Source organism: Phyllostomus discolor, chromosome 8 (genome assembly GCF_004126475.2).
Source record: "Phyllostomus discolor isolate MPI-MPIP mPhyDis1 chromosome 8, mPhyDis1.pri.v3, whole genome shotgun sequence".
In the NCBI taxonomy this organism is placed as follows: Eukaryota; Metazoa; Chordata; class Mammalia; order Chiroptera; family Phyllostomidae; genus Phyllostomus; species Phyllostomus discolor.
In genome coordinates, this window is record NC_040910.2 from 72506063 (window position 1) to 72521499 (window position 15437).

General features: G+C 37.5%; 1 protein-coding gene across 1 annotated transcript in view; it reads left to right on the forward strand.

Annotated features, from left to right (window-relative positions):
• Positions 1–15437, forward strand: part of RABEP1 (rabaptin, RAB GTPase binding effector protein 1) — a 110643-nt gene that overhangs the window by 66167 nt on the left and 29039 nt on the right. Inside the window, exons 6-10 of the mRNA XM_028534697.2 lie at positions 683–818; positions 5636–5814; positions 8577–8705; positions 13235–13702; positions 14939–15043. Of these exons, the coding sequence (XP_028390498.1) occupies positions 683–818; positions 5636–5814; positions 8577–8705; positions 13235–13702; positions 14939–15043 (1017 nt within the window). The remainder of the gene's footprint in view (positions 1–682; positions 819–5635; positions 5815–8576; positions 8706–13234; positions 13703–14938; positions 15044–15437) is intronic.

The following is a 15437-nucleotide window of genomic DNA, read 5'->3' on the forward strand; positions in this document are numbered from 1 at the left end:
AAAATGACCTTGAAGAATAAATTAGACATAACCATTTGAAAAAGTAAGTTAACTAAATGACTATTAGATGGACAATTTTAAGACAGGATGAAACAAACAGTTGTATAACCACTTTCTAGGGCAAGATTGCATTTTATTTTGGTGGTAACTATTTCAGATTCATACTAAATTGTTTATATTTGAACATTATAGCTGATTGTTCAACAGAAATAAAGTAGTTTTTAAAAGATGTGATTTTAAAAAGTATTCTGCAGTTGCCTTCAAGTTTGTATTTGTACAGTATGAGACGTTATTTTTTTCATCGTGACTTCCTCTTTTTTCCTTCCATGAATACATGTATCTGTGAAAATGTTTCCTTTTTATAAACTTAAGGCACTTGGAATTACCTCATTAGAAATAAAAAGAAGCAAACTTATAAGGGTATGGTACTGTTTTTATCTTTAGACAGCAACTACTGTTTAAAATAAAAACAACTTGGTGTTTCTGAGTATGTGATAAAATGAGCACATGGGAATATAAATTGGAACTACCTTTTTGAAAAGTATACAAAATTGTTATGTGTAACCTCATTTGTATATTTACTCATGATATGATTACAGTGTCTACTATTAATTAGTTATCTTTTAAGTGTTCCATAGTAAGTATGTATATTTTAGTTTCATAGAATTGTGTCTTGTTTCAGGTTAAAGAACTGAATCATTATCTGGAGGCTGAGAAATCTTGTAGGACTGACCTAGAGATGTACGTAGCTGTTTTGAATACTCAGAAATCCGTTTTACAGGAAGATGCTGAGAAACTGCGGAAAGAGTTGCATGAAGGTAAATATGTATTCTGTATATTTTTTATCTTAGTCACTAAGAGAACTATGATATTGATTAACAAAGTAATAACCAATCTTAAAATACCAATCCAATATATTAGTGATTTAATTTAAGCTTCACAGTTAGTTTGAATATTCCCATGAATATCTGGATGTGAGGTCTACAAAAGATACTTAGATTGTTACTGACTTCTTTTTCTTCCAGGACTCCAGTAATAACTTCACAGGGCATCAGCTCTTGACTGAAAGATAATAGAGCTAGGAATTCTGCATAGACCGTTTTTGCCCTCAACCCATTTTGATGGAGGAGGATTAGCAAAAGTGCATATGGGACAGAGAGGGCAGATAATATATTCTGGTGTCCTTAAATAACATTCCTGTTTATAAGGGACAGTTGTTTTTATTTTTAAATTAATTTATTTTTAGACAGAGGGGAAGGGAGGGAGAAGGAGAGGGAAAGAAACATCATTGTGTGTTTGCCTCTCATACATCCCCTACTGGGGACCTGGCCTGCAACCCAGGCATGTGCCCTGACTGGGAATTATACCAGTGACCCTTAGGTTCACAGGACTGCGCTCAATCCACTGAGCCACACCAGCCAGAGCCATAAGAAACAATTTTGATTTCACTAGTCTGGTAGCAGAGTGATGCAGAAATTGGCTGTGTTTTCCCAGGAATGAGGAAAGAAGCTCATGTTGTCCTCATTAAAATAAAAATATACTTTTGTCTTGAATTCTTCTAGTGATTCCTATATACCTGGGGTTCTTAACTTTTTTGTGTCATGGACTCTTGGCAGTTTTGTAAAGCCCTTTCAGAATAATGTTTTTAATCCATAAAATATGTGGTATTACAGAAGAAACCAATTACATTATTTAAAAGTTATCAAACTATAAATAACTGTAGACTTGTGGTATAGTAATAAATGTGCTATTTCAGTAATGCATTAAATAACAAGGTCTAGTAGCAGGTTTGATAACTTGTAATTTTGAACTAGTGATGAGCATAAGTATCAATATTAAGATATCTGACTTCCGGCAAGATGGAGGAATAGGTGGACGCACCGTACTTCCTCGCACAACCAAGATTAGAACAACAATAATTTACAGACAGAATAACACTCAGAACTGACAGAGGATTTATCTGAATGGAAGTCGGACAGCCAAGAAGTTGAAGTAGACCCATATATCCAGACTGGTAGGGGAAGATGAGCTGGGTGGGCACGGGGCTGGCGCAGGTTGGCGGTACGCGGAGGTCAGGGAAAATTTGGCGAGAAATCGGCGCGACAGTCATCCGGGGCGCAAGAACGCAGTGGTGATCCCTGAGTACGCAAGCTGTGGCTGGGGGAACCAGTGAGGCAGCGATTGTGGACCAGGGCAGAGCTCGCAGCCCAGGATCCCAGAGAAGAGTCTGAGCCCAGGAGAACAGAACTACCGCCATTGTTCCCTCCCATCCCCGCTACCGCCCCTGCCCCCACATATAACGTCACAATCTAGCGACTGGGGTGCCCAGCCCCGGTGAACACCTAAGGCTCCGCCCCCCACCATAACAAGAGCGACCAGACCAGAAAAAAAAAAAGGAGAGACAGGGAAAGATATGTTTCCAACAGAATAGATCAGTCCCCCAGGACTCATCCTTTTGAGCGACCAAGAAATAACCAATCTATCAGATGCACAGTTCAAAACACTGGTGATCAGAAAACTCACAGAATTGGTTGGATTTGGGCGCAAATTAGATGAAAAGATGCAGGTTACCATAAAAGAGATGCAGGAAGATATATGGAGGAGAGCCAATAGTGAAAGGAAGGAATCTGAGTCTCAAAACAATACAGTGTACCAGAGGAAGATAGAATCAACCAAGCAGGAAAGCATGATGAAATAAGAATTCAAAAAATCGAGGAGAAGCTTAAGAGCATCCAGGACACCTTTAAACGTTCCAACATCCAAATTATTAGGGGTACCAGAAGGGGAAGGGGAAAAGCAACAAATTGAGCACGTATTTGAACAAATAATAAAGGAGAACTCCCCCAATCTGGCAAAGGGAACAGTCTTCCAAGAAATCCAAGAAGCTCAGAGAGCCCCAAAGAAGTTGGACCCAAGAAGAAACACACCAAGGCACATCATAATTACATTAGCCAAAGTAAAAACGAAGGAGAGAATCTTAGAAGCAGCAAGAGATAAGGGGACAGTAACCTACAAAGGAGTTCCCATCAGACTGTCAGCTGATTTCTCCAAAGAGACCTTACAGGCAAGAAGGGGCTGGAAAGAAATATTCCAAGTCATGAAAGACAAGGACCTATATCCCAGATTGCTCTATCCAGCAAAGCTCTCATTTAGAATGTAAGGGCAGATAAAGTGCTTTTCAGATAAGGTCAAGTTAAAGGAGTTCATCATCACCAAGCTCTTATTTTATGAAATGCTAAAGGGACTTATCTAAGAAAAGAAGATAAAGAAAAGACATGTATAGTAAAAGGACAGCAAACTCACAATTGTTAACAACCACACCTAAAGCAAAACCAAAAGAAACTAAGTAAACAACTAGAACAGGAACAGAACCACAGAAATGGAGGGCACATGGAGGGTTAGCAACGGGGTGGGAGGAGGAGAGAGGGGGGAAAGGTATAGAGAATAAGTAGCATAGAATGTAGGTTGAAAATAGATAGGGGGAGGGCAAGAATAGTACGGGAAATGTAGAAGCTAAAGAACTCATAAGTATGACAAATGGACATGAACTAAAGGGGGGGAATGTGGGTGGGAGAGGGGGTACAGGGTGGAGGGGAGAGAAGGGGGAAATGGGACAACTGTAATAGCATAATCAATAAAATATATTTAAAGAAAAAGATATCTGTGGCTTCTGTTAGTGAGCAGGTCATAGGGATTATTACACTTAACTGTGATTGGTTGCCTACATTTCATAATTGAAGTAAATGACAAATTTCAGTTAGTGGTTAGTGAAAATAAAGATCTAATTTTTTTCTTTCTCCAAATGCATGGGCTCCTTTGAAATCTTATACTTGTTGCAGGTTTTGCTAGTAATGTATTTTAATATGCATTTTAGGACTGTGGTGATAGATTCTTACAATGAATACTTCTGAGTATATCAAATACTGTGGAAAATATAGCTCTTCCGTAAACTAGGTTTGTATGTGAGTTTTTTTCCCCCAGATAGTGGAAAGCTAAAATTACATAAGTGTACAGAATTATTTCATAAAGTGTTATGAAAATAACACAAAGTTTGAGTGAGCCTTTGGCTTTCAGGAAACATTTTTCAGATGTTCTGCTGTGAAAAAACCCGCAAACTCTGAAAGGGCATAAAAAAAATTTATGGTTAAGCTATGTGCCCCAACCCTTCCAGAAATAGTGTAAGACTGCTAAACCTTCCTAATATGTCTGGAAAAGTGTCTGAGAAGTTTCACTCAAATGAGTCCTGGGATAAAGGAATTTCCATACTGAAACACTCCTACCAGAAATAGCATTTGAATGAAAGAAGACAGATAAAGATTAAGCAGCATGTAATGGTAGGTTTAATTGGTGAAACTAGATATTCAGCCAAGTTAGTGCAGTTGTGTATCAGGGGTGCTAGGATTGGATGGAAGTGTATGAGGAGGCAGCAGTGCCACAGATAGACTTCTTCAAAGAAGTTGTTCTTAAGTGGAGTTTTGAAAGATAGGTAGGTATTTTTCAAAGCTGAGCATAACATTCAAGGCCATTTGCATGTGGTATAACAAGGTAAGGAGGTGAAAGAAGTGTAGTTCATTACAATTAGGATACAGGAGGCAGTGGTGCAAAATGTGAAACAGGAGAGATAGACATGGGCCAGATCACAGAGACCTTGTGCTAAGGATTTTGGATTTTATCCTGTAGGCATTAAGGAGTGTCTGAGGGTTTAAAAATCTTTTTTCTTAAATAACTTTATTGAGATATAAGTCACATGCCATGAAGTTCACTCTTTAAAGTGTAAATTCAGTGGTTTTGAGTATATTCTAATTTCAGGACATTTTTATTATTGCAAAAAGAAATTATGTACCCATTGCCAAACATCCCTGTTCTCTCCTCCATTCCAGTCCCTGGAAGCCACTAACCTACCTTTAGTTTCTGTACATTTGTCTGTTCTGGACTTCCTTGTAAATAGGATTATACAATATGTGGCCTTTGTGTTTGGCTTCTCTGAAGGGTTTCAAACTAGCGAATAATAATACTAATTTTGCATCTTGGAAAGTCCATTTTAGTAGCAGGGTGGAGGACAGAATAGAGAGGGCAAGGCTAAGGGCAGGAAGAATAACAAAGGGACTACTATTGTAGTTGTCTAAATTACCAGGGCTGATCTAAGGCAGAAGTGCCATAATGCACAGGAGGTATTATTAGTAGACTTCTGTCATATTAGTAGGCTTCTGAATGGGTTGGGTGAGGAAAAGTAAGAAATATGAGTTATCTCTTGAGTTTCTGTCTTGGGTAGCTGAGTAGGTGGACATAGAGGATGATACTACCAACTCTTTTTTCCATAGAAGATGGTTGAGCCAATGAGTATCAACAACATAAGTATTTACAATTATTCTTTGATTTATCCTTAGAGGTCAGAATTAAATGGGCTCAAGGATTTCTGGATAACAGATGTATCAGACTATATTAAAGTGAGTTAGGCATGTTTACTAAACCTTTGGCCTTTAGAGCAATGTTTCCCAAAATGTATTCTCTGGAACACTTTTTATGTGAGTAACATTATGGAGAGAATTTTTTTTTTTTTTTGTCAAAGAAATCTGGGAAATACTGTATAGCCTACTATTAAAATTCATTGTTTTTGATTGGGGGATTCTTACAGTGTGCCATCTCTTGGAGCAAGAGCGACAACAACACAACCAGTTAAAACATACGTGGCAGAAAGCCAATGACCAGTTTCTGGAATCTCAGCGTTTGCTAATGAGAGACATGCAACGAATGGAGATTGTGCTAACTTCAGAGCAGCTCCGACAAGTTGAAGAACTGAAAAAGAAAGATCAGGTGAATACCATTTTTGTAGGAATTGGCTTACTTTTTTAATTGTGCACCCTAACCCACCCACAGATGTGTGACTACATTACTTCATGCATATTAGAGGTTGACTAAAGCCTGAAATAGGGTGCTGTATGACATTTCCAAAAACATCCTAGATGCATTTGAGGGATGTTCTTTTTCAGTTTTAGAAATGGCCTTGCCTGGAGGAAAAAACCATTTAGAAGTGATCTGCTTCAGAGACTGCAGGGTGCAACAGTGCATATTTCTGAGAAATATTTTCTGTGTAGTTCAGTCCAGTTCTCCTAGGGCTCTTGAAGTGTATTCATCCAGGCTAGGTCTTCCATGACATTGGTCTAAAAGCTTTATTAGAAGGTGACAAGGTGAGGATGGAGAGGTTGAATGATAGGTAAAGGCAGGGGTCTAGAGTGCTGCATATCCAAGGTTCTGTTTGCCTCATGTGATTTAAAACATTATTTAAATCACTTGAGTAATATACAGATACATCCTTATGTTAATATTTTGTGTTTTTTTTAAGTACAAGGTAAAGTTACAAATATAAAGTGAAAAAGATGCCTCTTTATACCTCCCACACCTCCTTTCCCAGAAGTAACCACTTTTTAAGTCAAGAGTAGTCAGTTTGGAAGGTAGTCTTCCAGACCATTTCTATGTATTTATTGGTGTACTTTTAGGAATTTTTTTTTTTTCAGTTTTTTTCTTAACTGGTATCATAGTTTAAGTATTTATAACTTATTTTTCTCATGGCATTATCTTGGATATATTTTCACATTAGAGATCTCTCTGTTTTTAGCTGGTAGCATGGATGTGCCCTAATTGACTTAATCCTTCTCCTTGTAGTGGGTATCTGGATGGTTTCCTTTTGTGTCACTTTAAACAGTTGTTGCAGCTGATGTTCCATACTATGTTGTATATGTGTACAATTATTTGCCTAGGATAGCTGTATAGAAGCTATTTAAGGTATTGGAAATATTTTAGATTACCTAGATGACTTTAGATGACTTAGGTTAGATTTGTTTTTCAGAAGTTTCTTCCTTTTTAATCTTTCTTTCTTTCTTTCTTTCTTTCTCTCTCTCTCTCTCTCTCTCTCTCTCTCTCTCTCTTTCTTTCATCTGTGTATGTATGTATGTATCTATCTAGATATCTATTTTAGAGAGTGGGGAAGGTAAGGAGAAAGAGAGGGAGAGAAACATTAATGTGTGGTTGCTTCTCACGTGCCCCCCACTGGGGACCTGGCCAGTAACCCAGGCATGTGCCCTGTCTGGGAATTGAACCAGCAACCCTTTGGTTGGCAGGTTGGTGCTCAATCCACCGAGCCACACCAGCCAGGGCTAATTTGCTGTTTCTTGATTCTAACTCTTTCATCTTGTGTGTGGACATAGTCACCTTAAAGATTCAGATTCTAAAGTACAGATTTAATCATGTCCCTCCTGCAGTCCATTTAAACAGTCTTAATTTCTATAACTGGTCATTTAAAGCCTTTATTAAAATTTATTGAGCTTTGTCCTGGCTGGGTAGCTCAGTTGGTTAGAGTATTGTCTTGATATGCCAAGGTTGTGGGTTTGATCCCTGGTCAGGACACATACAAGGATCAATTAATGAATGGATAAATAAGTGGAACAACAAATCATTGTCTCTAACATTTTAAAAAATTACCAAAAAACCCCAATAATACTATCCAAATAAAGTAGGAGCTAATGGTAGATCTGAGGTTTGAGCCAGTCTCTGATTCCAGCGTCTAGGCACTTAATCACCACCCTCCTTCTGTATACCTCACTTCTCATGTGCCTATGCTCTTTTCAGTCACATCAAATTATTCAGTATTCCGCCCTGGCTTGTGCAATTCAGTGGATTGAGCACAGGTCTGCGAACCAAAGGGTCGCTGGTTCGATTCCCAGTTAGGGCACATGCCTGGATTGCGGGCCAGGTCCCCAGTTGGGGGCACATGAGGGGCAACCACACATTGATGTTTCTCTCCCTTTCTTTCTCCTTCTCTTCCTCTCTCTCTAAAAAATAAATAAATAAAATCTTTTTAAAAATTACACAATATTCTGTCAGATGGCTGCCTGGGCCCCTGTGTGTTTGTACCTGCTTCCTTTCTCCCTGGAACCCTTGCTTGTCTCCTCTCACAAAATTGGCAAACTTATCTTACTCATTTTTCAAGATCAACTAAAATGTTACCTTTGGGGGGGCCCCCTTTTCTAGTTCTCTCATATGAAATCAATCATTTTAAAAAAGCATTCCTCAACAGTATTGTAATTGTGTATTTGTACTTTGCCACTAGGCATTAAAGGTACTCATCTTTGTTAAGTGAATGATTACATCAACTTCCATCATTCCTTTTGTATTTCATATAAATTTGTGTATCTTTCTAATGGGTGAGTAATAACTTTTTCCTATTAGTTTTCTACAATAATCTGAAGAAATATTCTATGTACGTTTTCTTTCTTAGATCATTTGAAGAAGAGGAGGTGGTTTGCTTTCTTTTGTTTGCCTTTCATCTTATGTACTTTCTGGGAGCTATTTCCTGATTTCTTTTTTACTAGCATTCGTACTTTGTACCTATAGTATTAAAACATTTTGTTATGACCAGATGCCCTTACATGTGATTAGAAAACAAACTTAAGCCTCCAGTTTTCTCTCATCATACAGTTCTTGTTTTTTTTGTTTGTTTGTTTGTTTTGAGTGGTTAGAACTACATGAATCATTAAATATAGATTGTGTAACACATATTTTTTCTTCCTAACATTTAGGAGGAAGATGAACAACAAAGACTTAAGAGAAAGGACCACAAAAAAACAGATGTTGAGGAAGAAGTGAAAATACCAGTAGTGTGTGCTTTAACTCATGAAGAATCTTCAGCCCAGTTATCAAATGAAGAGGTATAGTGAGTCTAATTAAAATAATTGTGTACTATCTTAGCTTTTCATACATTAATCAATAGTATTGTTCATATGGTAAGTATATGACTATTTGCTAAAAATTAGATAAAATGATATTTGCTTGCAGTCATTTTTATGGTATTATAAGTAGTACTATTTGAAACATGTAATTTCTCTCATAGTCTCTGAAACAATTCAATGTTATTTTATCCAGTGGTTCCAAAAGTAAAACATTAGAAGAAATCTTTAATATCTGTAAAGTGTTTTTTATATTCATAATGTTGATACTACTTTGAGCTTTTTGTTTAAAAGAGATTATCTAAAATATTGAAACACTTAACTCTCTATACCATATATTACATATTAACTAGTATTAGGTCTTAGGCCCCGAGACTAGTGAGTGAGGTTTGGCAGATTGTGATGGGGTGGGGTAGAACATTTCAGGTATTGGGAATGGGGAGAGTAGAGAGACCTGGAAGTGGAAAGTGTACAGTGGTGCTCCTATGGCTTCGTCACCTCTAATCCACTATGTGGCAAGGGCCTCCTCACTAGGTGTCCTGTCTTCAGCCTGTCTCACTCCACTGTACCCTCAGTGCTACTATCAGATTTATTTTTCGTAAGTGTGTCTGCAGTCAGGCCACTCCCCTGCTCAAACACTGACTCTCATTGCCTACATAATTAAGTACAAATTCCTCACCCAGACCACTCATAATATGCACTCTGTTTTAGTGACATTGATTGTCTTGTGCTACACTTCCCACCTTGCATGTTGGTTTCTTCACCTGGAAAGCTTATTTCCCTCTGCCTTTCTGAGCATTGAAATCCTGCTACTTATTCTTCAAGGTTCATGTTGGTATCTCTTCTTCAGTAACAGAAATGCTTCTCTTACCTTGCCTTTAGGATAAAAACTAAAAAGGGTCCCTAGCTTGGCATACAGGGGCCTTCACAGTTGAAGGACCCTTCCAGCCTTACTGTGCTGTCCATTTCATCACAGCCAAACCTTTCTATTTACTGTCATTGCTTGTATGTCTTGTTTATACTGTCCCTGCTATTTAAAACGTCATACTCACTCTCCTACCCCTGTCTCCTCTCTTGGGCTGGTAAATCAGTTTCAGTTAAATTGGTTAAGGGTCTTACCCACTTTCAGAGAGATCATGTTTCTGTTTTGTTAGAAGATTTACTCTGAGCCATGTATAATATTCCTAGTGGCTTGTATTTCCATGTTTATGGGTTGTTTGATATTAAAAAGAAGGTTAAAAAAATCCTAGTGGACATTGAAAAGTATGATTGAAAAGTATGATGTAGTTTTTTTCTGCATTCTTTGTTTTGGATCATACAGTGAGAACCACTTGGCCTGATTCTCTGTGTATTTTATTTTAATAATTAGATTCCCAGGAAAATGTCTCAGCTTTTGGTACTGCCAAATATTATGCATGTTTTTTGTGTGTGTCATGCAGCGTCCTGTGTCCAGGAATATTTGAAAAAGTTTCAAACTTTTCCAAAAATATTTTAGTAGGAAAATAGGAAAGGGAGATTTTTTTGTGATTTGCAGTGAAGCTTTTTTCTTATTTTTGATTCTGTCTTAACAGATCTATGATATATTGTACATAACATTATTTCCCGACATTCAAAATATCTTTTAGACTTTCAGATCTGGTATTTTGCACATTTATTTTGTGTTGACAATCATGACAATTTAGTCTATTGGTTTAAAGATAATACAGAATGCTTTGAAAACTTAGATTTGTTGATAAAAAATTTGAATTTGTAAGACCTCATATCTTCTTTAACCTGATGCTTAGAAGATGCTTTTTGCACCACAAAGGTAATACATGTTTATTATGGAAAATTTGGAAAATACAGAATGGTAAATAAAATAAAAATAACTGGTAGGTAATTCTGTTGCTCAGAGATAACTGCCAGAAATATTTTGGTATGTACCTCTTATTCCCCTCTTTATTTTTATTTCCAAAGTTAACATACATGTTTTTGTATTTGTACTTTTTCAACATAATCCAATTATAACTCTGCATAATGTTTTATATCTCATCCCCCCACCCCCCACTTAAGTCTCTTTTTAAAGGTTTGACACATCAGTAAATGTTTTCCCCCAGAGCAATTATTGTGGCTGGTGTATTTCAGTATGTAAATGTACCATAATTCCTTAATCTCCTACTTATTGATTTGTGCCCATGTTTTAATTTGTCAAGGTGCCTGAGTGACGACATGGAGAGGTCAATTTCAGTGAAAGAAAAGTTTAATGTTATTCACAGTCCTCTTAGGAATGAGAGTCATGGCACACCATGCAGAGCCACCTGGAGAAGAACCAGAGTTGGTCATGAGGCAGAACAGGAGCAAGGGAAAAAGCATGGATTGTAGCCATTATTGGGGTTTTTGAGGAAAACAGAAGGCAGGGCAGGGTAAACAGTATAAAACTGGTGAGTTTGAATAGTTTCAGTGGGCTTTGGGGTAGGATAAATACTGGCTTGGTGTGTAAGTTAGGTAAAGGAATTGGTTGGGGGTATGGACTCAGGATTGGTTGATTTGTATATAAAAGGCTTGTTCGTAGGCAAGTCGTTTATTCTAGGTATTAGCTGGCTTGGGAAGGCAGTCTCTCCCTGGCGAGCAAGGTCCCAAAATGTCAAAAATATTGTGATATAGAAAGTACAAACACACTGTTCACACATTAGTGTATTTATATAGTCAAGTTGGTTCCATTTTTATTAGTATAAAATGTTTCATTACAATAACTAATGTCATAATGCTGTTATATATAATTCTTGTACAAAAATCATTACAGACTTAATCCGATTACTTCATTAGTATAAGTTCTTGGGCAGAGAAATGCTGAGTTTGAGGATATTAACATTTTTAAGGTGTTAGAACATATTGTCGAATCGTGTTTTGGAAACATAACAGTTTACAGTTCCTGTAGAAGTGTTCCTTATACGGTTACATCATGTTAGTCTGGTGTTTTTAAATTGGCCATCAGAACTTTTCTGCCCCTGTTGCCTTCTCTCTTTGTGTTACAGCAGCATTGTGTATGATAGTATTAGCTGTTAGGCTCCTTTAGAAGTTCACAGAATGGGTTCCCAGTTTTTATTAGGATACTTCTTTGGGACCTTTGCCATACCTAGTTTAAGGTTTAATACCTTGTGTTCCTTCATCATCTGAATTTCACAGATGAAAAATCTTTAAAAAGAAAGAAGTGGAGAAATTAACATTAAAAGTTGTAAACTTTTTATTATAATACCTAGTAAGGGTGTAAGCATATTTTTAAACACTTAAACAGTTTTTACTCCACAATTTTTTCTAGTTCGTAAAAGGGAAGGCACTTAACCACAAAAAGTAGAAAGACTATTACCTTAAAATAAAGAGTAGTACTTTTTGTTTGGTATATTTTGTTTTAAAAAAAACATGCTGCGTTTTCCTTGTTTTCTGATCCCACTAGCTTTGTAACTCCATCACATGATGGCACTGGTGTGCTTTTAGATTTTGGGAATGTGTTGCACCATCTTTTTTTTTTAATTGAGGTGAAATTCACATAATTTAAAATTAACCATTTACAGTGCAGTGGTAGAAAAAATTTTTAAAAGGAAAGGAAAAAAGTACAGTGCAGTGGCATTTAGTACATTTACGGTGTTATGCAACTGTCACGTCTGTCTAGTTTCAAAACATTTTCATCATCTCCCAGAAGGATCTATTGATCCCATTCTCTTTTCCTTTCAGTTTCTGGCAGCCACTGGTTTGTTTTTGGTCTCTATGGACTTACCTATCCTGGACATCTTATATATTTGGAATCAAGCAATATATGTAACCTGGCTTCATTCACTTAGTGTACTACATTTAATGTGTTAATTACACCTTGCTTGAAACTTAGTTTCCAGCATACCACATTACCCTTGTTTCACTCTGCCACTCTGGCTACTCCTTCCTCTGTCCATCCCCAAAATATGTTTCTCAGGGTTCTTCCCTTGACCCTCTTCTCATTCTACCGACTCATCTTAGGTTTTTTGGTTTGCGGTTGTGATTTTAATTATCATTATATGATGGTTACTCCCAAATCTCTATCTAAAGACTTATATGTCCCTCTGTTGGGTGGACATCTGTACTTGGATATACAATAGGCATCTCACATTCAACGTACTCAGTGTTGAATTTTAGGAAACCTCCTCTGACTTTGTATGTGTGGACTAAATTCCTCTCCTTGAGCTACCAAAGCATTCAGTACATAGTTGTAGCCTATCATTTTATTAAATGTGATATTCTGATAGCCTCCTTACTTTTTTTTTTCCATGAAATGATAAGTATCTTGAGGTCTGAGATTGCTCACAGTTGTATCTTGAGTGCCTGATTTAGTGCCCAGTGTATAGAAGACACTCTGAATGTTTGTTCAATAAATACATGAAGGTAACACACTAATGATTATCATGTGTAACATGGCAAAATACTTTTAACATATGGTGGTTTTCCTTTTTGAAAACTACAGAGAATTGTCTAATGTGACAATATGTATTTTCAAATTTCAGGAGCATTTAGATAGTACCCATGGTTCAGTCCATTCCTTAGATGCAGATTTACTCTTGCCATCTGGAGATCCATTCAGTAAATCGGACAATGACATGTTTAAAGATGGACTCAGGAGAGCACAGTCTACAGACAGCTTGGGAACCTCAGGCTCACTGCAATCCAAAGCTTTAGGCTATAACTACAAAGCAAAATCTGCTGGAAACCTGGACGAGTCAGATTTTGGACCACTGGTAGGAGCAGATTCAGTGTCTGAGAACTTTGATACTGCCTCCCTTGGATCACTGCAAATGCCAAGTGGGTTTATGTTAACCAAAGACCAGGAAAGAGCAATCAAGGCAATGACGCCAGAACAAGAAGAGACAGCATCTCTCCTCTCCAGTGTCACCCAGGGTATGGAAAATGCTTATGTGTCTCCCAGTGGTTATCGCTTAGTCAGTGAGACAGAATGGAATCTCTTGCAGAAAGAGGTGAGTTATCTTTTTTTTATTCCTCGTAAGCACTTTGAGCCATACTGGGTTACTCTGGGATTTATTGTTCATTCAGAAGATAATCCTTGGAGTCGGTACATGCACATGCTATTAGTAGGTGGGTGTTAACTCATATTGTCTGAACTTTGTCATAGTATGCTCTAGTTATTCAGGTGATTATGACAGAGAAGGAACTAACTAGCTAATTGCATTGAGTGTGAACTTCTCTACCCTGAAATCACACCTCTGAAATTGGAGCAGTCTGCCTGAATAACATAGCTAAGTTATGCTATTTGGTTTGCTTTGGTTTGCTTTGCAGTTTTTGTAACCTCTGTGTATTCCAAGATTCCTACTTTTTCATCTTCCCTTGAGATCTGAAGTGCAAATGCTTGTCAGCAGTTGATGTTGAGAGTGAATTTAAGGAGGGGGTGGAAAATATGGAAGAGAAAAAAAACAGCCTTCAGTGAGGTTGATTTTCCTCCTCATAGTATTTGCAGTTCAGAAGTAAGGTAGAAGATAAAAACTTAAGTATTATATTTGCATAGTGCTTCACAGATTACAAAACCCTTTCACATACCTCATCTCTTTGAGCTCCTTGATAATATGAGGCAGTCAGGACATGATTGCCCTCAATTTACAGATGAAGAAATTAGCTCAAAGAGGCACTTAAATTTCTCCTTTGACTTGGCAGCAAAACCTGGGCTAGAATCCAGGGTTTTTGACTTGCAGTGCTTTCCTTTACCCAGGGTTACTTCTCTTTAAAGAAGCTGACAGTAAGTAGAACAGCTTATTAAGCCTGAAAGAAACTATTCTTCTCTAACATGTGAGAAGGTGCTACTTAATAGTGTAATACCTACTTTGTAATTGGAGCAAGTGAAATGGTTAATTGGCACTGGTTCCTCCTCCCAGCCCCTTCCTTGGTTGGGTTTAAATTGTGAGTGCCATGGTGTACTACCTTTTGCTTGCTGTGTGCCTTCCTCAAATGTCATGTTTTGTGGCACTTAGTCTCTTGGTGGTAAAGTTGTGTCCCTTGTTTTCCTATCATATTTCTGTTAGAGCTTATGACTTTTAGAATCCAACCCTATATTGTAACTTCTTGCCTTAAGTCCCTGAAGAAATTACTTACTTGATGTTCTTCTTTGAGCAACATAGGTAAGACTCTGCATGTGTTCCTCAAGTATGTAATGTGGAATTACTTTGTTCTGCTTGATAAGAGGTAATTTTGGTGCCCTTCAGGTACATAATGCTGGAAATAAGCTTGGTAGACGTTGTGATATGTGTTCCAATTATGAAAAACAGTTACAAGGAATTCAGATTCAGGAGGCGGAAACAAGAGAACAGGTGAGTTTCTTTTGGGTATGCCAAATTGGTGAACTGTTGTAGCTTTTATTGAAGGTGTAGAATGAATTGTTTTTGCCCCTCCAATGTGCTTTATGAAGTATATCCATCTTGTTAAATATGAAATAATCTGGTACATGCAATGTCAGTTACATTTCCAGTGGGAGTACACTAGAACCTCTACTGTCGTGTACCTTTGCTTCGTAGCTAGCCCAGTACCACGCAGCCAGCTCACTTCTTTCAGAAGCACTGCTGCATCTTCCCTCCCAACCTTCCCCCTCTGCCCAGCACCTAAAAGCAATAGTGTCATGAGTGTATACACATGGAGCATGTTTTATGATATGGAGATTTAGGAAGATAAGAGGTTGACTATTAAATGCTTAAATGAGTATTAATC